We start from the raw sequence: 25,019 nt of genomic DNA, 5'->3' as shown, positions 1-25,019 counted from the left end.
AATATTAAACTTTAAATGGTAATGCTTTAAAGGAATCTATAGACACAAGTATTAAATCCTGATTTAAAAAAAATTCAATCTACGCTTTTATGACAAAAGAGTTTGTCTGCTGTATGATGTGAATATGAGTATAACTATATTCCAAGTGGTGTTAAGGATTTTCGGGTGACCTTGTGTACTGTACTGTGCTGGATAGTCATGGAATCTGGGGATCTTTATTTAATACAAACTGTGTGCCAGCACAGAGCTGCATTGTTGCCAGTTGTCATGAGAAGGTATATTTGCACATGCATGCAAATTAATACTGGGTAGACCATGTCGTACTTCATAGCTGGCCAATTCACTAACATACACTGCCACTGCAACATTTCAGGTGTCCAAAGCATGACCATAACCCTTACAACTGACATACTTCTGCCTCTCCTGTACAATATACCTGCCTCTTCCTGCCCTGATGTTGCCACAGCACAGCACAACTATATGCTAGCCTCAGTCCTAGATGAGGTAGATCCAACTGTTGGAGTGCTTCTACTTCAGCCATTGCAATCCACAGAGACCTACCACTTCCAGAGATACCCTTGCACTGGTCAGAATCTGTGAGAAATTATATTAGTTTAGGATTTTGAACACCTTGAATGGCGTGGGGGTATGTATTCCTGAATTTAGGACATTAAATGTGAGCCCTCTTTGCTCTTAAACTCTCTGTCTCCGATAATTCGTCACCAGTGGCTTATTCTAGCCTAGGCTGACTATGTCAAGGATGGCAGTTCCAGGCACATGGTTGTTCCTCTGCTGTAAAACCAGGGGCAGATCACTCTCTTGGGCAGTCAAGTCCCCTGGAGGTCTATTATTCTGATCACAACAATTGACCCAAAAACACATCGTAGGACTGTGTCTATTATTAGTAACACTTTTTGCTATTAGCTGTTTTGTCTTGTTTTTGTTCATGATACTATTATTCACTTTTATGTGTACCATAACATTTACCTAATCTCTTTAATAATTTCATTAAATAATATTTTTATTTTTAGGAAAAGGAGAACGCTGTATCAAACCACCTACTGTTAAATTTGGTGATTACCTTGGAGAAAGAAGGAATTATTATGAATCGGGCTCTTTCGTGGAGTATAAGTGTCCAGATTTTTATAAAATGCAAGGAAATAAATTTGTGAAATGTCAGAATGGAGTATGGGGCGAGCCACCTACTTGTCTAGGTTTGTGCAAAGCTCTTCTTTAAAAGCTAGCTTAATAACTTTTGCAAATTATTAATTGTATTCGGATCAATGTAAAATCTCAATCTGTGAAAATATTAGGTATGTTGTGTTCATACTTTAACAAATTTATCATTTGACAATTATGCAAATATTCATTTTAACTAAAAATAAATAGTATTTTTAAAGGGGTTATATCTTCCCTGACATATTTAAGAAAAAAATTCAAACTTTCCAGAAAGTTATTGGGAAAATAAGTCATTGTTCAGCCTAATAAAACAAATTTAAATAAAACTGAAAAAGTTATTAACAGGAAATAACAAGTAGGGGAGATGGGCAGGGAAAACACCACTTTCCTGATTGCTTACTTATTTAGAAAAAGAGCAGAGTATATATATTTTGTAGTAATACAATCTAAGTAAAAATTTATACAGGCAGCTGGTCAGCAAAAGAGACATTTTGTATAAGAAACTGAAATTAATCATTTAGCTTGTATCTTCTTTCAGGAAAAGAGTGACTGGATGATTATAGGATTTAGCTAAAATAAGTACTGTTATACAATAAACAGCATATTTTAATCCAATTTTAAACATCTGCCAATAGGCTACATAGGATGTCTGGCATTGCTTTGTTAATATATTATTGTATATCATAAACCACCAAAATCTTTAGGACTGGGACTCTGGAAATCTTGTTGAAATAGTTAATTCACTAGTTGAGCTATCATTAAAATTAAATCAAATGCTTCTTTTGTATTTCAGAGCCTTGTACAGCAAAAGAGATTGAAATGAAGCAAAACAACATTGTACTTAGATGGAAAGATGCTTCTAAACTCTATAGTGAACATGATGACAACATTGAATTCACCTGTATTCGTGGACATGAAATAGCTGATAAAACAAAGCTGAAAACAAAGTGTAATCAAGGGATAATCCCATATCCTAAATGTGTTAAAATTGGTAAGTCCATATATATATATATTTGTGTGTGTTTTCATTGTCTGTAACGTTATGGTTAATTGCATTCAGTGGTACATACTGCCACAACAAATACAAGTATTACAAACCCATCCTCTATGTGTGCCATATGGGCAGCTGTCTAGGTGTTCTCAGGATTTAATTCATCCTCAATTTAGTATTTCTCTTTGGTGCTGCCCTAGGCCTGACCCAGGGCAGTGGCACCAGTGCCCCCTCTGTACCTTTTTACCTTTGCTTTACATGAAAGAGCAGGACATTGCTGAATTAAACTGTCTCAGTACAATCCTCCATAGTGATAATGGGCATACCTGTGAACTCTCCGGGTGAGCGCTGCTCCTCCGGGTCAAGACCCGATTCCTCCGGGTCGCAGGAGCGGGGTCTTGGCTCATTTTTTTTCTTCAAATGGGACCACCAACCGACGTCAGCGGGACCGCCCGCTGACGTCAGTGTGCAGTCCAGGTCGGGTAGCCGGAGCCGAGAAGTTCTCAGGTATGATAATGGGCCATGATATGAGAATTTGATAATTACCGTATTTGCTCGATTATAAGACGACCCTGATTATAAGACGACCCCCCAAAATCTGAATATTAATTTAGGAAAAAAAAGAAAAAGCCTGAATATAAGATGACCCTATAGGAAAAAAAGTTTTACTAGTAAAGATTAATTCATGTAAACTATTTTCTTTTATTTAATAAAAGCGATGATTGAGAATATATATATTTTTTTTGTTTCTTGTCCTTTAATTTGCCAACCTGCCCCCAGTTATGCACATCTGCCCCCAGAAATGCCTTATACCCCCTATATGCCACTCTGCCTCCCTGACAATATTCCCTCTAATATTTCTTAGGTGGTGTGCGCAGAAAATTTCTCTTGTGCAAAAATTTTCCCAGAGCCAAAATTTTGTGCGCACAATATGCTTCTGCAAATGTTAAATTTAAATTGTTATTCTATATTTTTGGTATAGCTCGCTCATGGTTAATAATACTACATTATAGTGTGATAATGTAGTATTAGTTACACAACAGTATTACTTACTGTAATGTTTTTTTAAAGGTGAAATTCTCACACACACACACACTTTAAAACTGCCTTGGTTAATGTGTGAAAAGGAGATCCAGACTGTGCTCAAGATAAAACCACCTCAAGGATAAGTAAAAAACAAAATGGATAGAGGATGTGCCAGACGTCAGTAAATGTTTACAATTTTTTACACTGCCCACTTTATTAGGTACACTTGTTTAATTGCTTGTTAACACAAATAGCTAATTAGCCAATCACATGACAGCAACTCAATGCATTTAGGCACGTAGATGTATTCAAGATAACTTGCTGAAGTTCAAACCGAGCATCAGAATGATGAAGAAAGGGGATTCAAGTGACTTTAAACTTAGGAGGTCCAACCTGGTATTAGCAAGGTGTACCTAATAAAGTGGCCAGTGAGTGTGTGGATATATATATATGTGTGTGTGTGTTTATATATATATTAAAAACACCACAGCAAGTTCTCATGGAAGTCTTACTTAAACATAAACAAGGGGTTCCGTCCGCTGTCCAATAAGTCTGGAACTACTTTCTGGTTAGCGTGACATCAGTAAATCATGTGATGCATTTCCCTGCACCTGAAGAGAACTGAACAGCTTCAAGCTGTTCAGTTCTCTTCTTTACATGCATTAAGTAAAGCTATAATAGATTGATCTAGGCCAAGTTAGTAGACAGGGGCATACCTAGAGTATTTGACACCTGGGATGGATCCTGTATGTGGCACCCCCCCCACCCACACACACTTAAAAACTGCATAGTTTCTATCATAATATACTGGCACAGACATTGACAGGAGTACAGCATAACTGTTATCATTATAAACTGAGGCAGACATTGACGATGGTACATCATAACTGTTATCCTTATATACTAAGGCAAACATTCACGGTGGTACAGCATAACACCTATCACTATATACTGAGGCACACATTGACGTTGGTACAGCATAACACCTATCACTATACATTGAGCCAGACATTGACAATAATGCAGCATAACCCCTGTCACCAAACATTGATGTGGTGTAGGCCTACCACTTCAGTGTCTGGCTCACTATATAGTAGGGATGTGCCGAAATGTAAATTCTGGAACGAAACTAAAAATTCAGCATTCACTTGGCTGAAACCGAAAATGACCTTTAAAAAAAAAAAAAGATCCTACACTTTTATTAACACACCAAAATTGGACAAATTTAAATAACATTATTAATATATATATATATATATATATATATTTATATATATATAATTAACAGCAATCACAATCATATCATGCCCAAGCATACCTAGATTCTAGCATGTACTAGCTGACTTAGCATGATAGGAGTGTGATTGCTATATATATATATATACCGTATTTGCTCGATTATAAGACAAGGTTTTTTTCAGAGCAAATGCTCTGAAAAACACCCCTCGTCTTATAATCGGGGTCGTCTTATAATTAGACCTCAAATAGGTCTGACTATGAGACTAAGATCCAGATCCCCCACAGCGCTGCAGAGGACCTGGATCCTCCTGTCTTATGCCCCCCCCCCAACTTACCGGTGCTTCGGACTCCCCGGCTACACACCGTGCAGCGTGCAGACGTGCGGGGAACTCTCTTCACTGACAGCTGGGGAAGGTCTGGGCAATGTACGCAGACAACCCCCGCTGCTAACCGCACCTTCTTGCGGCTTCAGCGGAAGTTGCCTACGCGAATCATGTAGACGTCTGCACGCTGCCCCGGCTACACACCAGGGAATCAGAAGCACCGGTAAGTTTGGGGGGGGAGTGTTAAATGGGGGGCATAAGGCATTTCTCTAGGCAGAGTGCTCTATGAAATGCCTTTTAACCCTCTTAATGCCACTCTGCCTCTAGAAGTGCCTTTTAACCCTCTATACGCCACTCTGCCTCCTGAAATGCCTTATACCTCCCTATATGCCACTCTGCCCCATAATATGCCTTTTAACCTCTAAATGCCAGAGTGGCATATAGGGGTATAAGGCATTTCTGGAGGCAGAGTAGTACATAGGGGGTCAAAAGGCATATCATGGGGCACAGTGGCATATAGGGGGTATAAGGCATTTCTGGGGCAGAGTGGCAAGCCTGGGGGCAGATGTGCATAACTGGGGGCAGGTTGGAAAATAAAAGGAAATAAAAACAAAATATTTTTCTCAATCATAGCTTTTATTTAAAAAAATAGTTTACATGAATTAACTTTTACTGGTAAAACTTTTTTCCTATAGGGTTGTCTTATATTCAGGCTTTTTCTTTTTTCCTAAATTAATATTCAGATTTGGGGGGGGGTCATCTTATAATCAGAGTCGTCTTATAATCGAGCAAATACAGTATATATATATATATATATATATATATATATATATATATACCGTATTGGCTCGAATATAGGCCGCACTTTTTCCCCCCACTTTAAGTCTTTAAAGTGGGGGTGCGGCCTATATTCGGGGTCTAGCGCCCGACGCCCGGGACATGCAGTCCCGGGCGCCGGGCAGGCAGCGGGGCTAGGATACAGATCCCCCGCAGCGGTGCAGGGGACCTGCATCCTACTCCCCGATACGCTCAGACAGCCTCCCCTGCCAGCACTTCCCACGGGGGGGGTGCCGGCACGGGAGGTTGTCTAAGCGCATCGTGCGGTTGTCTAACCGCACGATGCGTTTGACCTCTGGCCCCCCGCCTGACTTACCGGAGCAGACTCCTGGGTGTCTTGCGGGGCCGGCGGCGGACATCTACGCAATACGCGTATACAACTTCCGGTGCCGGCACATCCGGCACCGGAAGTTGTATACGCGTATTGCGTAGATGTCCCCCGCCGGCCTCGCAAGACACCCGGGAGTCTGCTCCGGTAAATCGGGGGGCAGAGGAGGACAGTGGCAGCATATCTCGGGGGGGGGTTCGGACAGTGGCAGCATATCTCGGGGGGGGGTTCGGACAGTGGCAGCATATCTCGGGGGGGGGTTCGGACAGTGGCAGCATATCTCGGGGAGGGAGGACAGTGGCAGCATATCTCGGGGGGGGGGACAGAGTGGCAGCATGTTTTTTTTGTGCTTTTTTAAAGAAAAAAACTTTTTCTTTAAAAAAGCACCAAACTTTTAGGGTGCGGCCTATATACGGGGGCGGCCTATATCCGAGCCAATACGGTATATATATATTGTTGATTTTTTTGTCCAATTTTGGTGTGTTACTTACTTTTAGTAAAAGTGTGGTTAACACTCCAAAATTGGACAGAAAAATTCAATAACAATATCAATATATATATATATATATGTAATTAACAACAATCACACTCCTATCATGTCCAGGTTCTAGCATGTACTGGTTGCCTTTTCATATTTTCAAATTATAGACAATATTTGTGATTGTGGGTAGCATTACATAAAGTGATATGGTTAGGAGACAATGAACTATTTCAGGGCCTATTCACTAGTATTGCTTTATTAAGCAAACTTTTATTTATATTAAAAGTAGAGTTTGCATATTTTTTTATTTTTTTTAGAGCGCACATTTACAAAACCCCATCTGGTCTCGGTGTTTATTGAACAAACCAGGTTCTTGTCCAAACAGTTCTTGTTCAAACAGTAAAAGACTCAGCTTTGTCCAAAAAGCATGCTCAGTGTATGGACTGGTGATGGAAATCAGTCTTGTCACTTTTAGACCAAAACCTTTACGTGAAATAGTCACCTAGAGAAAGGTAACCATTTAGTACTTTAATCTGCATCTGTTCTCTATAAATATGGATCAGAGACTCCAAACAGTAGGAGTATGGTAGCATGGTATTGACTAATGTGGTAATTTTTTAAATATATGGATGAGTTTTTAGATTTTGAATTTTCCTGTACAGTTAGTTATTTTTATTTTGAATCTGCATATATTAATTGTACACCTTTCTAAAGCAAATGTATTTATGTTTTGCAGGCTCTTGTTACCTATCACAATCAGAAATGAAGAACAGAAATGTATATCTGAACAGAACTAGTGAAATCCTACCTGGAGAAACAGTTACGTTTGAGTGTTATGAAGGAATGGTCCCAGAAACCAGCCTGTTATCAACATGTGATAACAGAGAACTTAACTACCCGAAATGTGTGATTTCAAGTAAGTATAATATGTGACAATATATATGTGTCTGGATATAAATGTGTTGGAGATATGTGATGGTTAGTTGTAATAAAATGTTTATACCTGGAGGGGTCTGCAATTTGACCTACAGTCTTCAGGTGAAGCCCTGCTTCCCCAGTCTCTAGGTTGGTTTATTCTTTCTCCAAGCAAAGAAGTGGTGTTTGGCTCCCTCTCCTAGCCAACTTTCTAACTACTCGCCACACATTAAAGACTAGTCCCACCTCAACAGTACCAAAAAAGAGACAGCTCCAAGTAGCCTACCCTGGGTTATACTGGGAGATAATACTATTTCTTTTATTTGCTATATGACTGAATGTAACGCTTTTGTGACATAGTTCTACATTACAAACACACTGCCTAGTAGTGTTGAAATGTCCAAACCTCTCCCAAAAATAATTCTTTAATAACTTTATATATTTTCATAGAATAATAAATTGTCATGTGATTCACTAGCATGACCCGAAAGGTTAGTGCCATAGGCATTGGAAAAATACGCTTTGTGGAGTTCTTGTGTCTTTTTGTGTTTAAAACTTCAAAGAAAATAATAACTGTCTTTCCAATTATTCAGTTATGTGTTTTGTAGACTGTGGGTTCGGCAGCAGTAGTCTTTTTGTCTAGGGTTGGGGATGTAAATTTAGGCCTATGTACAGTCTCAAAACTGTCCCATTAGAAGTAACTCCCTTTTGTTTTGCATTTGTTTTTCTTGTGTTCCAGAAAAATGTACATCTGTTCCTGAAATTCTGAATGGGAAGATTAGGAATGGACTACAAGACAGCTATGAGTCAGGCTCATCTGTTGAATTTGAATGTAATGAGAATTATGTGCTCTCAGGGTCTATAAATGTTAAATGTGAAAATGGTATCTGGGTTGACCTTCCGCGATGTCTTAGTAAGTACTGTGTAAACTGCTTGTTTATCAAAAACTACATCTTCCTTATGGACAGTAAAATGAAAATCCATTTTTTCAGGACCATGCAAAATTTTGGAAAAAGACCTTAATGAGAAAAATATTGCACTGCAGTCATCAGATGATCTGGATAAGATTTATAAAGATGGTGAGGAGGTTAATATTAAGTGCAATTCAGGATTCCGAAATCCAAATCCATCATCTTCTCTAAAAGGGGAATGCAGTGATGGTAAAATGAAATACCAAAGGTGTTTCTCAGGGTGTAAGTATAAATTACTATATTTATTTGTTTGTTTATTTATTTTCTTTTGCACAATGTGTTACTATTACTTCTTGGCAAAAAAATATATATATTTGTGTAAATATTTCAGCATTAAAGGATTATTTCTTCAAAATGGTTTTATAGTCAAACAATTGTTATTCAATCTGTGGAAAATTAAAATTTCACTATGCTCACTCCCCACCATCATTCTGCCTCCCGGTATTTGATATCAGGGGCTAACCCCATCCCTTCATTTGGCTAGCCCTACCCCAACGTTGCTAACCCTACCCCCACATGAAGCTAGTCCCTCAGAAATGGCAGAGCTCCAGGAAGCCAATCCCAAGATCTTTCCATGTATGGTACTATTATATCTTTTGTCGTTAAGGGACAGTCATGGACATGTCACTAATTGGTTAATATTTTGAACTTTAATGTTGATAAATAGTTCATTTTTGTTTTATAGCAACATGTCGGTTAAATCAAGATCAATTTGATAAGTTTAATTTGGAGCTGGATCCTGTGCACAATAATGACATTTATTATGGAGAAGGTGAAGATGTTATATTCAAATGTAAGATGGGATTTTTTAGTACATCAGAACTGACCCAAAAATGTACCAACACACAACTGACTTATCCACAATGCATACAAAGTAGTAAGTAGAATCCTTATATCTCTATGTTTTTGTTATTATTTTACCATTTTTTCCATCGCTATCCTGATATGTTCCATAAAATAGAAATGACCGTAACCTACCTTTCTCTGCCCTATTATCAATGCACTTTGTGAAAGATGCAATTCTGTCATAGTTATGGCTTATGTAAGTTGACACATTTTAAGTAACCATACACTGTTCTTTTCAGTTTATCTCCTATATTATGTTGTTACTATAAGAAAATAGAGTTTCACACTTTAGGTCATTTATATGATTTATTAACACTTAATTTACATTATTTTTGTTGTAAGTGAAAGGACAACACCAACAATATAAACTTTTAACAAAATGTTTTAAGCAGACATGGTAGATTTACTGGCACCAATCAGACCTTGGGCCAAGTCCAGCCTTGTGGCCCTATATTATAGTGGCTAATGCCAAATTTAGCTGACTATGTGTTCAATGTACACTGGCCAGTTGTGTCCAAAACGGATTACATAAAAATGTATACAAATCCCTTAAAAGGAGCACCCAGGTAGGGTGTAAATGTGCAAGAGCTTGCTATTCTAGCCAACCCTGATGCCTATTTATGGAATTGCAGGGCAAGCACATGTAAGAGCTTCAGGTAGTGGCCTCAAATTTCAAAATCAGATTGACCTCTCGTCAAGCATCCTCCACAGGCTGATATATATAATGACACGTGTTTAAATGAGTTTTAATATGAATTCATGTATTATGGGGAGTGCTACCATATAGGGAGCTAGGTGGCTGCCTTGGAAACTGAGGGTTTATTCCAACAATGTAGTGTTGTTTTCTGGTGAGTTAATAGAAGAATTGTGATTTTAGATAAAAATTAGTGTGGCACATCTCACAATTATTATTTGGCTTCAACCCAGGTGTTTTTGAAAGTCACTGTGAGAAAACACTAAGCTCTCTTACATTTTCTCTCACGGTAGTTACATGATGATGGCACCAAGTCTCTGTAGGCCACTGTAGTCGCGCACTAGGGAAACCCCTTGCACAGTCGAAGGAGCTGCCTCCTGGTATTGTTCATGTTAGTAAACAAGTGCATGCAGGAGGTGGTTGCCGGAGGTGGTTTCCCTATGGTGCTAATGGAAACTAAACACCTGCACTTATCATAACTTTAACTGTATTGTACTAAATGCATATCATTTAGATTAATTTTTTTTTTCTAGGAGGGTCTCCGGTATGAACTAAAGGCAAAAAGCAAGATAATCCAGACCTCTCAACTATATTCATGCATTTTTTCCAGATGTATATATTCAACAATTCCAATCTGCAGAAAGCATTAATGGCTGAGATGTTACTTTGGTTATAAATCAAAAGTTCCACATGTTCTATATACTGCATTTAAAAAAATGTTTGTTCTCTAACTTCGTACTGTAAAATGACTGAAATAACCATCTACACATGAAACACTTTCAGACTATATTACAGAATTAAAAATGTGTGGCAACCTGCTACATTTGGGTTTTTTGTTTGTTTTATTTTTAGATAATACATAGTTCGGCTAATACTAATTTGCCCTTACCATTTTTGGGGGAAAAAACACACACAGATTCAGAATATAATTTAGATTATTTATAGAAATGACACCACCACACCATCTTCTTATGCCATTGCCATTAATGTTGACAAGAATATTTATTTTACAAATTTTTAAACTGTATTGCAAATGGAAAAAACTAGGAATCTGAAATATAAATTAACTTATAAATTAATTAAATAAGTTTAACTAAATAACATTCACTGAACAGATATGGTACAGCGTAACTCCCGTATGACTGTATACTGAGCCAGACATTGATGGTGGTACAGCATAACTCCCATCACAATATACTGATCCCTGGTGAGATCGACAGTGAGATGACGTAGCACGCACACGTAGGGGAGGTGCGTAGAGGAAACGGTCGGGATGGATTAGCCGTTGGTGTTGGCGCGATTACCCGAATGCAGAACAGCGAAACCTCGTTCTTTTTTTTTTTTTTTGTCTTTTCTGGTAAGCTGAGCTTCTCTGGTAAGTTGAGGCGTCTGATTTGAGCCGATTGATCTGAGCCGACAAAATTACAAAACTACACGAGCTTTAATCTTTGAAACCAGACAACTGACTTTCTATACACTGCTAGACATCGTTATCTGGACACCCGAGAGACGACGCCGAGCGACCGGGCTGAGCCTTTACTTTACATCACTACATCTACATTACTACGGGGCATCTAGAGATACATCACCTTATCACGCGGCCATTTGGGCTGCTTGGGTTTTTCCATTTGATCGGGCCTTTGGGCTCTTGATCTGCCAGGTGAGTCAAAACGCGTAATCCGGGTCTGGATTCGAAACTTCGGAGTGCCGCGGCCGCTCGAGTGGGGTGAGTTTGGTAACCTGATGATGTTGGTGAAGATCAGCAACTCTTAAAGAAAGGAGTAACACCAACAGCGATACTAACAGGCAAGAAAATAAGGAGCATTATTTTCTTTATTTGAGAATTGAGTAGAAAAAGTGTTACCTAAGTTTGATGGACTGGTGAGATAACCGAGGCTTAAAGGCCTATAACTTGTTTAATTTTTCCATAACCACAATTATACCGCTACTAACGTATGTGAGGATGTTAATTTATTGACTTATGATTCTCTGACTTGGTCTGGACAAAGCTTTCTTTTTTTTTGACTCAGTAACCTTTAATATGGGTACATCTCATGGAGAGTGTCCTTACTTTGTGAATTAAATTCATCCCATTTGTGAAAGGAAGAAAATACCTACAAATTGTTGCTTCTCTCTTTCCAAGTGTCACTTCTTGCTTGAGCTCAGTATACTTTTAATGCTCAATTTCTGATTGATTTATCTTTATTTTTTTGTGGTTTTTGAAGATTTTACAGTTTGGTCACCCTCCATGTCCTTGTTCCTGGAGCTCAGTTTACCCCCCACATCGTACAGTGTATTTTACGTAAAAGATTTTAATATTGTAATTGGTAACTTTTTTTATTACATTTGTAAATACAACAGATGATACTTTGTAATTCTTATTAGAGTTAAAGCAATGCTTGTCTCCAGTACAAATACATGCTTTCTCAAATGATTGCAACATTATTGAAAATCTAATAGGAAATTAGAAGATTACTTAAGAATTGTAAGTGCATAATTGTTTGTTTGCACTCTGTGATAATTCAATTCAGATATCCGAACTATGTTCTATACTAGATGAATTGTATAATTTAACTTATCAATCATTTCATTTTTTACAGGCTCAAATCCCGTTGGAGGACGCCTATTGGAGACCAACATTTCTTAGCTCTTCGCTTGGTAGTGACTGGCAGGCGGGGACGTCCAAGATATGATATAAACGTGGAACATATTTCTGCTTTTTCAACTTTTGGTTTTCATTGGCAAACAATTTCTAAATGTTTTGGTATTAGCCGTTGGACTTTGTATCATCATAGCCAAACAACTGGATTTTGAAGACCCCGATTATCAAATATTTCTGATTCTGAACGTCAAAATCTTATATATGAAATTCTCATCACTACTCCAAAATGCAGGAGAAGTTGGTAGCTTAAATGCAAGACAAACTCGAGTTTAATGTTTATTGACCCGGTTGGAAGTAGATCATCTATCCAGAGAAGAGTTTCTAATGTATTATGTTCTAATCAATTATGGTAAATTTTATATTTTGTAATAAAAAATATAATATTGTATCATTCGCTTAAAAATTCTAAATATATGATATATAAATTATATAATTATACCATGTTCACGGTCTATCCATTGTCTCAATTATTATCTTTGTTCACATGTTTTTCTTTCTTAATATGGTGACAGCACAGGTAGAGAGTCCTTACATTTGTGAATTAAATTCATGACACTCAGAGAGGAAGTACACAACCACAAGCTTTCAGCTCCTCTCCTTCCAACTGCCGCTTCCTCACGGAGCTTAGTTTTGTATTCTACCTCCTCACAGAGAGGATGTTCACTGTTGAAGCTCCGTGTTATGCATTTTTTTAAAAATATATTTTTATTTAATTCGTTTTTTTCCCCCCCGAAGATTTATAGTTTTTTTTTTAATTAACTTTTATGGTGTATACCTGAATAGAGTGTACCTAAATTATGTGGTTTATGAGGTAAGGAAGCTTTGGTCAAAGCATCTCCTGTACAATTGGCGAGGAATCCATAACCACCACTGTGATAGTACCTTTAAAATGTCTAAATATACCGTATTGGCTCAATTATAGGCGGCACCCTTAACGTTTGGTGCTATTTTAAAGAAAAAAATATTTTTAGAGAACAAATACACATGAGTGGAATGAAGCAGTATTTTATCCAATGAACAGGAATACATGCATTTTGTTTTTGGTATCCATTATGCAGTTAGTCAGCATAGGTCATATACAAACAAAATTTGGAAAACCAATAATCATTTTAAGGTCCTCCACCTTAATTAATAATACACCTTACTCATAGATACACCACTCACCCACCCAGATATGCTTTATAACCCCTGATATGCCACTCTGCCCCCAGATATGCCACTCTGCCATCTGATATGCTTTATGCCACCCTGATATGCCGCTCTGCCCCCGTCCCCCAGACTTACCAATGCATCCCCAGAGTCCATGGTGTCTAGCGGGGGCAGCCAGTGGACGTCTGCGCGATGCACGTAGACAACCTCTGCTGCTTCTCGCCACTTTCGCTGGGGCTTCTATGTCAACGCTCAGTCAAAGAAGTTCCGGCAGCAGCTGAGGTTATCTGCGCGTATTGCACAGGCGTTCACTGCTGGCCGGTAGTGCTGCCGGGCTTCTTTGACAGAACCGGAAGATCATATCAAGTCCAGCAGCAGCGGGGGTTGTCTGCATCGGGCAGACGCCCACCGGCTGCCAGAGAGGAGGATCCAGGTCCCCTGCAGCGATGCGGGGGATCTGGATCCTAACCTTGCTGCTTGGCCACAGCAGGGCTAAATGATAAAGAAAAACAAAACACCTGCCCGTGCCCAAATTGCGCATCCCTGCGATAAACTCCAATTACAGGCTGCACCCCGAAAAAGTGCGGCCTATAATTGAGCCAATACTTGTATCCTTGCTTTATTCCCCTATGAAGGCCTGCTCTGTCCTCCATTTACATATAGTCTTTAGAGGGCATTCTGCCTTCTCTTCGTCAGAAGTGATTGAGGCACCTCCATTTTTCACTCATCAGTAACAGAAGCTTTTATCAATTTTCTTTTTCATTAAACACACCGGAGGCAGTGGCGAGGGACGACAGGAAGGGACAGTTCCAGCGCCGCCTTCTCCTACATACTGTGTGCTCGAAGGGAAGGAGGGCGGGGCAGCCCTGGGTTCAGTTGAAGGGGCGGCGCTTACAGCGCTGTCTCCTTCAACAGAGAGTAGTAAGGAAGGCATGGGAGGTGAATCTTCAGGCATGATGTCATCCCTATAAAACCTCTGAGCACCCTTATGGCGGTGCTCAGATATTCCGAGGCGCTCTGTCGGCTGCAGTGCGTCCATAGTTCTGCGCTCCCTTCCCTACTGTGACCTTTTGCCTATTGATTGCTGCCCCGGGATTGTTCTTTGACCCCTGCCTATTGATTGCTGCCTGGACCTGACAACTGATTGTTCTTTGACCTTGCTTTGGATTGCTGCCTGCCTAGACCTTCGGTTTGCCTATTGACTTCCTCTTAGTTTCTTGAGACTCTTTCTAGACTCCCCTGAATCTTGGACTCCTCCCTCGCCCGCACCCCAGGTACCTCACGGTACTTCACAACAGGAGATGCATTGACTCTAGCTTCCTCACCTCATAAACCACATAGGTAATTTAGGTACACTCTATTCAGCTATAGGCCTTGAAAGTGAATTAAAAAAACTGTAAATTTTCTGGGGAAAAAAAGAATAAATTAAATAAAAATACTTTTTTTTTTAAAATGCATAACACGGAGCTTCAACAGCGAACATCCTCTCTGTGAGGAGGTAGAATACAAAACTAAGCTCCGTGAGGAAGCGGCAGTTGGAAGGAGAGGAGCTGAAAGCTTGTGGTTGTGTACCTCCTCTCTGAGTGTCATGAATTTAATTCACAAATGTAAGGACTCTCTACCTGTGCTGTCACCATATTAAGAAAGAAAAACATGTGAACAAAGATAATAATTGAGACAATGGATAGACCGTGAACATGGTATAATTATATAATTTATATATCATATATTTAGAATTTTTAAGCGAATGATACAATATTATATTTTTTATTACAAAATATAAAATTTACCATAATTGATTAGAACATAATACATTAGAAACTCTTCTCTGGATAGATGATCTACTTCCAACCGGGTCAATAAACATTAAACTCGAGTTTGTCTTGCATTTAAGCTACCAACTTCTCCTGCATTTTGGAGTAGTGATGAGAATTTCATATATAAGATTTTGACGTTCAGAATCAGAAATATTTGATAATCGGGGTCTTCAAAATCCAGTTGTTTGGCTATGATGATACAAAGTCCAACGGCTAATACCAAAACATTTAGAAATTGTTTGCCAATGAAAACCAAAAGTTGAAAAAGCAGAAATATATTCCACGTTTATATCATATCTTGGACGTCCCCGCCTGCCAGTCACTACCAAGCGAAGAGCTAAGAAATGTTGGTCTCCAATAGGCATCCTCCAACGGGATTTGAGCCTGTAAAAAATGAAATGATTGATAAGTTAAATTATACAATTCATCTAGTATAGAACATAGTTCGGATATCTGAATTGAATTATCACAGAGTGCAAACAAACAATTATGCACTTACAATTCTTAAGTAATCTTCTAATTTCCTATTAGATTTTCAATAATGTTGCAATCATTTGAGAAAGCATGTATTTGTACTGGAGACAAGCATTGCTTTAACTCTAATAAGAATTACAAAGTATCATCTGTTGTATTTACAAATGTAATAAAAAAAGTTACCAATTACAATATTAAAATCTTTTACGTAAAATACACTGTACGATGTGGGGGGTAAACTGAGCTCCAGGAACAAGGACATGGAGGGTGACCAAACTGTAAAATCTTCAAAAACCACAAAAAAATAAAGATAAATCAATCAGAAATTGAGCATTAAAAGTATACTGAGCTCAAGCAAGAAGTGACACTTGGAAAGAGAGAAGCAACAATTTGTAGGTATTTTCTTCCTTTCACAAATGGGATGAATTTAATTCACAAAGTAAGGACACTCTCCATGAGATGTACCCATATTAAAGGTTACTGAGTCAACCTCATCATTACTTATACTGTGAATACAGAGAGTAAATAATGATGAAGAATAATCTATACATTGTATTAACAGATATGCAAGCAAATGCATGAATTAGGAAAAGGTTTCCTCGTGTCTATGACATTACCTGTATTTTGATATGCAAATGAACCACTTTTCAAGCGTACCCCTTTATGTAACCCTGTGTGTTCCTGTGTGTATTGGCCTCTATGTGTCCCTGTGAGTGTCTGTGTGTCTCCCTGTATATATGTGTGACTCTGTGTACCTATGTTTTTATTTTGTTTGTCTGTGGGCCCCTATGTTTCTGTGTCCCCATGTGTTTTTATATTTATATTGTGTCCTCCTGTGTCCCTATGCTTGTATGTCCTCCCATGTCCTTATTTTTGTCTATGTACCACCCTGTGCCCCTATATTTATAGTGTACCACTGTATTTCACTATGTGCATGCACCCCCTATATGTCACTATGTCTTGTGTTCTGTACATTTAAGGAATGGTTAATGCACCACATACCTTTTAGAAATAATCTTCAATGTGTCTGGAAAAACATTTGCCAACCAATCCAATTAGTTTAAAATAAAAAAAATCAAACCTACATTACACTGTCTTTTTAATGAAAAGATAAACATAATGAAATGGCAAAATTAATAAAAAAAAACCTGAAGTAATAAAAAGAAATACCTCCTCCACTCCCCAAAACCACTAATCCCACAACAGACCATCTCAAGGCAGCACATCCACATGTAACCCCACGAACCCCAAAAATCATCACTACTTCCAACATTAATCCCACATGCCCAAAAAAGATCAAAACAAGCAAGTCCCCCATCTCACCCCAAAACCCCCATCCAAAAACTCACATGATAGCATCATGCCGTCTTAAACAAGCATTAACAATGAAACTAATTGAACCGCAGTAAAACCATTTCACAGATACTAACATAAATGTATATAATACACAATTCAAAATGCAGAAAATGATTAAATTAAACAAAGGGGCTCAAATGTACAAACACAATGGGAAGAAAAACTTACCCAGTTCAATGCAGAGGCCTACATTGCTTACCAGCAAGTTCAGAATGAGCTCTAGGAGGCGGAGTCAACCTGGCAGGGTCATGATCATGTGACTGATGACCAGTTTCAGTATATATATATACAAATTTCACTCCATCTGTTTCACTATATGATATAAGCGTTTTTTTCAGTCTATATATATACAAATTTCACTCCATCTGTTTCACTATATGATATAAACAAATTTCACTCCATCTGTTTCACTATATGATATAAACAAATTTCACTCCATCTGTTTCACTATATGATATAAGTGTTTTTTTCAGTCTATATATATACAAATTTCACTCCATCTGTTTCACTATATGGTATATGAAAAATTTCAGTATATGATATATGCGTTTCACTATATGATATATGAAAAATTTCAGTATATGATATATGCGTTTCACTATATGATATATACGTTTCAGTATATGATATATGCATTTCACTATATGATATATGAAAAATTTCAGTATATGATATATACGTTTCACTATATGATATATACGTTTCACTATATGATATATGCGTTTCAGTATATGATATATGAGTTTCAGTATATGATACATGCCTTTCACTATATGATATATGTGTTTCAGTATATGATATATGCGTTTCAGTATATGATATATGCGTTTCAGTATATGACATATGCGTTTCACTATATGATATATGCGTTTCACTATATGATATACAAGGGAAAAAAACCTGAAATAATGTCCCTAACGGCACCTCATACAATTCAGTCTCTGCAAAAATATTGATTAGATACATCTAATGTGTTCAGCTGCTCAAACACATCTGCAAGATAAGCAACTTGTGCAAGCCACATGTCACTGTTAAACAGATCGGCAAGAGTCGAGTTGAACTCTGAGAGGAAGGCCGCGATTTCTTCTCTCAGTTCGTATAAACATGAGAGAACTTTGCCCCTGGAAAGCCAGCGCACCTCCGCATGATACAGCACCTGTACATGTTCACTGCCCAGGTCTATGCACAGCTTCTGAAAACACCTGGCATGCTTGGCACTCCGTTAAATGTAGTTCACCACTTTGACAGCATCTTTCAAAGTTTCGTGAAGCACTGGCACCATATCCTTGGCTGCTAATGCCTCCCTGTGCAAAAAACAATGGTCCCAAACCGCATATGGTGCCTTTTCAAGAATTATCTTCACCACCCCTGAGTGTTTTGGATGGTGGATAGGGGATGTGGTGGGGGGTAACTGGGGCTGTAGTGGGGATTTGGTGGGGTAACAGGGGTTGTGTCCTAGTGGGGAACAGAGGCAATAGGGACAGCAGAGCAGAATGTATATATATATATATATATATATATATATATATATATACACATAATTAGTACACTAAAAAAATATATACTTACCTCAGAAAAGACGAGGGAGTGGAAAGGCTTTCCGCGGGCTGCAGCAGGAAGAGGGGAGGAGCAAAAACTAGGAGCAGTCAGTGACCACAAAGCAATCAAGCAACTTGCTTTGCGGTTGGGGAGTAATACTACTAAGTACATGCCGGACCGGAGGCTGCCTGATGGCCCTGATTGTTGCGGCCGCGGTCCTGACAGCCTGCGGCTCGCAGATTGCCGCTAGAATGTGTAAGGCAGCCCCAGGAAAGTGAAATTTTCCCGGTATGCCTCCATTCTGGCCCTGACCCTCCGCGACCCACTGAAGACCATGAGTTGAGAACCACTGGTTTAGAAGGTTTGCCAGGAGAAAGCCTCTACTACAAAGAACATGGCAGCACAGCTTAGGTTTGCAATGTTGCATCTGAACAAACCACAATACTTTGGGAACAATGTCCTTTGGATAGACAAGAGCAAAGTGCAGATGTTTGGCCATATTGCACAGACTGATAAAGTCATACAGAAAATGAACATTCCAGGTTATTGTTGCTAAAGATGATTCTACAAGCTATTCAATCATGAGATGTACTTAGTTTTTCACACATGGCTTCTCTATTTTGGTTTTATTTTTGTTGAGTAAATCATGACACGGTGTAATATGTGTGACAGAACCCTCCATCACTGGGACCACTGGAGTGTCCTGACTGCCAGCCTCCTCCCTATTGACTATGGGCCTGACTTTGTAAAGACTTCTGTGTCACCCCAGCAGTATATCATCTCATCATTTCCTGATGGGATTATCTTCATCCGGATCTGCAACCAGGTAGTGACCACCATTTTTTTTGTTTTATGTTGTATAATTCAGTCAAACCCCCCCCCCCCCACTGCCATTACTACAGACATTTTCCCCGGCCATCCCTGGAACTGATTTTGGCCAGTGATAGTGGAGGTTGGGACCCTTATTGTATTGTTAATGCCGTTACTACCCCTGTTGTCTCTGGGAGGCAGATTAAGTGGGCGGTTTGTGTTCCAATATCTTGTTTTATGTTAATATTTGTTTTGCTGGATATATCCAGCCCTGTGTGTCTGAAATAAAGTGAGTCTTCGTTTTGGTTATACCCTACACTGAGTCTTGGCTAGTGACTGGGAAACCCGGGGAAAGTGTGTTGTCCCAGGCTAAGGGAGCACAAGTCAGCGGAGGTAGACGCTCGGACTAGCCAGCTCTGTGACAATATGTCATGATTTGTTGCTCATCTGGGGTTGCATTTACCTAATTTTTAGACCGGATAAAGAACAAATGTTATTATGTCCTAATATTTAAAACCGTAGAAATCATATAGTGTGTGTACTTTCTTTTTCAAATGTTTTTTACAAATCTTTTGGTCAGGCATATATATTTCAGAACATTTTTATGACAGATCACTTAGAAAGGTACTTAACTTATAGAGCCTGTCATATGAGGGAATGACATAGCATTGTCATGGAAGTGGAGGAAACGGAAGAGTAGTTCAACCTCTCCCGGTCATTATGGCAGGAAAAAGCGGGTTGGTCCATATAGGATGCTTGGTTCAATAGGAGTGTATACTTGGCTTTTCAAAAATAGCCATCCCCAGCAAGAGTGGAAAAAAACAAACTTTTGGATCTCCAGCAAGTCTGTAGGATGCCAGATTTGCTGTTGCCATGAATGGTTATTTTGCACAAAATTAGGCGGCAGCCACAGATTTCCATCAGGCATAGGCATAGAGACTGTTCTTTTTGGGGGTTGCAGGCTCGCAGCACAGCCCCCTGAACTGTTACTAATCAGCTCAATAGCTGAGGCTGTTGCGGTGTCTAAACTGGATGCCAGAATGATGTAAGCCTTGTCCAAACTATACATATGGAGCATTTTGAACACATAACTATAAATGTATTTTTTATTGTTGTTTTTTTTTTATTATAAATAACCTTACACTGACCCTTTTATCCAACCTAATTGCTCATCTAACCAACTAATAACAAAAAAAGAACAAGATTCTCCCTAAAAAAAGACTTCGGGAGGGGCAATCACATTAACATACACCCAGACAGGGCTGGTGCACGGATTTTTGTCACCCTAGGAAAAGACTAATTTTGCTGCCCCATTATATACTGCCCTTGGGGGTGGAGTCATATAAGCACATCATACATATCGCCCACCCCCTGCACTGAGGGCACCTACATTGGAGGTCGCATACCCCCAAAGGCCAGCCCTGTCACCCATATACCCCCCCCACACACACATACCTAGACACACACATACTAACAAACTGTTTGGCCCAATCAATGAGGATACGGAATGACAGCACAACACACTTTCATATAGAACTCTTACTACAGCAAATAAAAAATAGTTATGTGTGTAAACGTATATCTATGTATATATGTGTGTGTGTAAAATGAGTTGAGCAATCAATCAATATCACAGCAATTAATGCTATAGTGCCAAATGTCAATACAGTAATACATCACCCAGCCTAGTAGTTATCACTCCTCTTGCTGAGGACAGTCTTTTCGAAGAGCCACTTGTCTCGGACGCAAGGATCCCTGGATCCGTCCTGGGCTGCCCGTGCATGTTATTGCAAACACCGCAGTTGAGGCTTCAAAGTTGGTAGTTGCGGCCTTAGGGTTTTTTAGCCGTTGTGGGGACTTTCCATTATAATCCAGGGACAAGTGTCTTTATGTCATGGTGTTACCTATAGGCGGCTTCTGTTCTGTGATGCAGGCCAAACACCCTAAACAGAGGTCCTTCGCCATTTTGTTCTTATGTGCTTAGGCGTTTCCTTATCTATTCGGCACAGTGGTCTGTACATATTGAAGCCAAAGCTACAAGTTATATAACTATATTTAACTAATTAACCCTGTCGTGACCGGGCCCAGGAGTCATATTATTAAAATGCACTACACATACCCAGACTAAGATACATGTTCACACACGAAAGTACACAAACATACAGACACACGTACACTAACATACCCCAAAAAAAATCCTTTCACTAACATACCCAAAGACACAAGTTAACACACTAACATACATACCCAGACACACATTATTATATATCCAGGCAGACACACATAATCATGAAGAGTCAATCAGTTATATAATGCATCTCTTTCTCACTGAAAGTGTGTGCGTGATTAAGACACACCTGTCTCAACTTCTTAGTGGATAGGTAAGGAATACTTTTTTATTTTAACCCTCAGCATGGATTGGGCCAAACAGATCTATGGCACCCCTGCACAATATAGGTGATAAGTGTTAGATGGGAGTTGTGGTCTACTCTACCCTCTTAACAAACATTAGGATGGGGACTATGGGGGGAGGATATAGGGAATCCCTATGCATTCGGTGTATTTTAAACGCCTACCCCAACTGCACATTGATAAGTAGGACAGGCCTGTGAGCAACCTCAATGAAAATTATTACCCTTCCCATCACAAAAATATAAAAGCTAAGAGGATGGTGTTGCAGTAGCTCCAGGCATCGTATTAGTGCCCCCAAACAAACATGGAGGGTAGAAGAGCAAAAACCCAATATATGTTAATGAAATGATACCAAAGTCCAATATGATGGTTAAATGAATGTAAATTTTAGTATTTTATGTATTTTTTACATTAGTCATTACAAATACTTAGGACACTTTTTTACATCATGTATGCAATATACTATAAAGAGTTTTGTTACTGCTATGTTTTATTTTACATCCTCCAAAAAGATACATTTTACTATATTGTTTTATAAAGAAACAAATTATTGTTGACAAAGATGATAAGTATTTAATACGATAAGGAATACCCCCAGACATTAACGAACATAGTCATATATTCTGCAATTTCAGTAGTTTACATTCAACGATCCTGGCTCATTTTGTGTTTTTTGTTTTAAACTTGTAAGACAATTCTGGTGTTTTTGTTTTGACCTGTATATAGTTCTTCAACAGGCTTATGATATTTTATTATAAATATAATATATTGTTATACTTTTATAAAATATATAATAGAATATTCTTTGTCATTGGTCCATAATACTGATTTAAAAGCAAGTTTCTTATATACTTAAGCTGGAATGTAGTCATCATCCACTAGAAATAAATATTGGTGCAAACCTAAGTTTTAAATGTTAAATTAGGCAGGGTCATATTCATTATCATACTTAATTATAACATGGCATACACAATAATGACATGATTTCTATATAGTGGCTTAGCACTTTAATAAATATACACGGTCGATTAGTGTAAGACTGATAAAACAACTATTGTATACCTGTTCACTTTTCACTTCCCTTTGGGTAGCTTATTTGGGAAAGAAATTAACTTACGAATTGCAACAGTCACAAATATTGTACATGAAAATGTAAGACATAAACATGTAAACCATGTACATTGGCTTAGGGCTTTATTTACTTAAGAGCGTATACAGGGGAATTGTCAGTGACTTGAAAATGAAACTGTCCTCTAAACTTTCTCATTAATGATTAAAGCAACAGGTTTATTTCCAAGCTTGGGCAAAGCCAAAGTCTAATCTTTCTGTTTCATCATTTGTATCTGCTCCTTTATCTGAAGGTGATCTGTCTTTTCTTTTAGAGAACTATATTAATATATATATATAAGTATATATATATATATATATATATATATATATATATATATATATATATATAATAAATTCCATATGTAATTATATAGTAGATTCATTGTACAAAATCCAGTGTAGGTCTACAAGTTCTCCAAAGATGATGTTGGATAAAATACGAGAATTAATTATTTGGGGACTATCACAAATTGCTATATTTTAGTGCTTTTTTTTTATTGCTGTTGACTGTTGGAACCAAAGCACATTGAACCATTCTGGATTTTGTTTGCTTCTCTGTTCTTTGTATTAAAATAATAAAAATAATAATAATTATATATATATATATTTATCTTTAAAAGCTAAATTAATTGAAAAACTCAATCTAAGATAGCAAGGAAACAAAGCCATAAGACATAATCAAGTATAGATGTACCTACAATGGTACTAGTGTATTAGTTTATTTAGTATTTCCAGTATTTCTGGATGCTTGCTTACCCATTACTCCATCATCCATACTAATGTAATCCAACCATAACTAACAATGCTATCATGGCAGCTCATTTGAATATCTGTTTCCTTACTTACATATGATGTGTACCAAGGCACAAGCATTTAATAACATCCCCTGAGCTAGCTTTAGTTGAAGATGTACTGGCTGAAAGACACTGTTAGACCTCAAAACTGGGGCAAAGAGGGGGGTTGAGCTTCACAGGAAGCTCTAAGGAAGAATACATGTATGTTGTAAAGGTTTCCATGTTTCTATGGTAGATTATAAATAATATGAAATGTTAACATATACAAGGATACATGGTATCATTAGGTATCCAGTAACATATTGTGCATTTTCTTGCACAAATATAAGATAACATATACGGCATTTATTTATTTTGTACGTTAGTCTGGTACTGGGCAGCTATGCTTAAATAATCTATTCTAACTTTTCTCAACAATATTTGTTGGCTTGCAAGTTTTGTGCTATTCTGAATATGTAACTCAACTCTTCAAAATCTAAATGCCTACATGGAGCTTATATAGGGAAGTTGTCCTTACCTGTGTTGCATAGATTGTGGAAACAAAATGAATAAGACACATGCAGCTTATAGCGTTTGTATATGTATTTCACATTCCACATTGCCAGCCACATATTACAATTCAACCAACCTCTCACCATAAAATCTAGTAATTTAAAACACTGGGGGAAATAATCATAAATATGCCAATCAATGGTTTTGTTGTGCAATAAATAGCATGCTCTACTAATAAAGCAAGCAAAATTTCATATTTTGGTAGCAAAAACAATGACATTACATGGCATTAAGTAGCTGGCAAACATCCATCTTCTTCAGTCCCATTATCCAATCTAATTTGCAGATATTTGTTCAGTTAACCCTATCCAACAGTGAATGGGTTACAAATAACACTGGTCACAGATTATAGACATAACTGATGATGGTATCTTTTTCAGCCTACACAATGAAGCATATGTTTGCACTTTCTAGCAGTAGCTATGGTGTGTTGACTGCTGATTGGCTAGTGGTGTTATTAAAGCCACTGTTCTTCACTAAAGCCAGTAGTTCTTCAACCAGAAAAACTCATGTA

At 38.2% G+C, this 25,019-nt stretch overlaps 1 protein-coding gene across 1 annotated transcript in view; it reads left to right on the top strand.

Moving 5' to 3' along the window:
* Positions 1-11,508, top strand: part of LOC149284421 (complement factor H-like) — a 52,529-nt gene extending 41,021 nt beyond the window's left edge. The window contains exons 19-25 of the mRNA XM_089496734.1: positions 1,032-1,214; positions 1,973-2,170; positions 7,141-7,320; positions 8,059-8,202; positions 8,312-8,479; positions 8,976-9,083; positions 11,315-11,508. Coding sequence (XP_089352860.1) covers positions 1,032-1,214; positions 1,973-2,170; positions 7,141-7,320; positions 8,059-8,202; positions 8,312-8,479; positions 8,976-9,083; positions 11,315-11,508 — 1,175 coding nt within the window. The remainder of the gene's footprint in view (positions 1-1,031; positions 1,215-1,972; positions 2,171-7,140; positions 7,321-8,058; positions 8,203-8,311; positions 8,480-8,975; positions 9,084-11,314) is intronic.
* Positions 11,509-25,019: the final 13,511 nt, after the last annotated feature.

Source organism: Sceloporus occidentalis, unplaced genomic scaffold (genome assembly GCF_023333645.1).
Source record: "Sceloporus occidentalis isolate IW3139 unplaced genomic scaffold, rSceOcc1.0.p SCAF_93, whole genome shotgun sequence".
Classification (NCBI taxonomy): Eukaryota; Metazoa; Chordata; class Lepidosauria; order Squamata; family Phrynosomatidae; genus Sceloporus; species Sceloporus occidentalis.
Note: the sequence above shows the minus strand (reverse complement) of the source record. Positions and strands in the feature narration are given on the sequence as shown.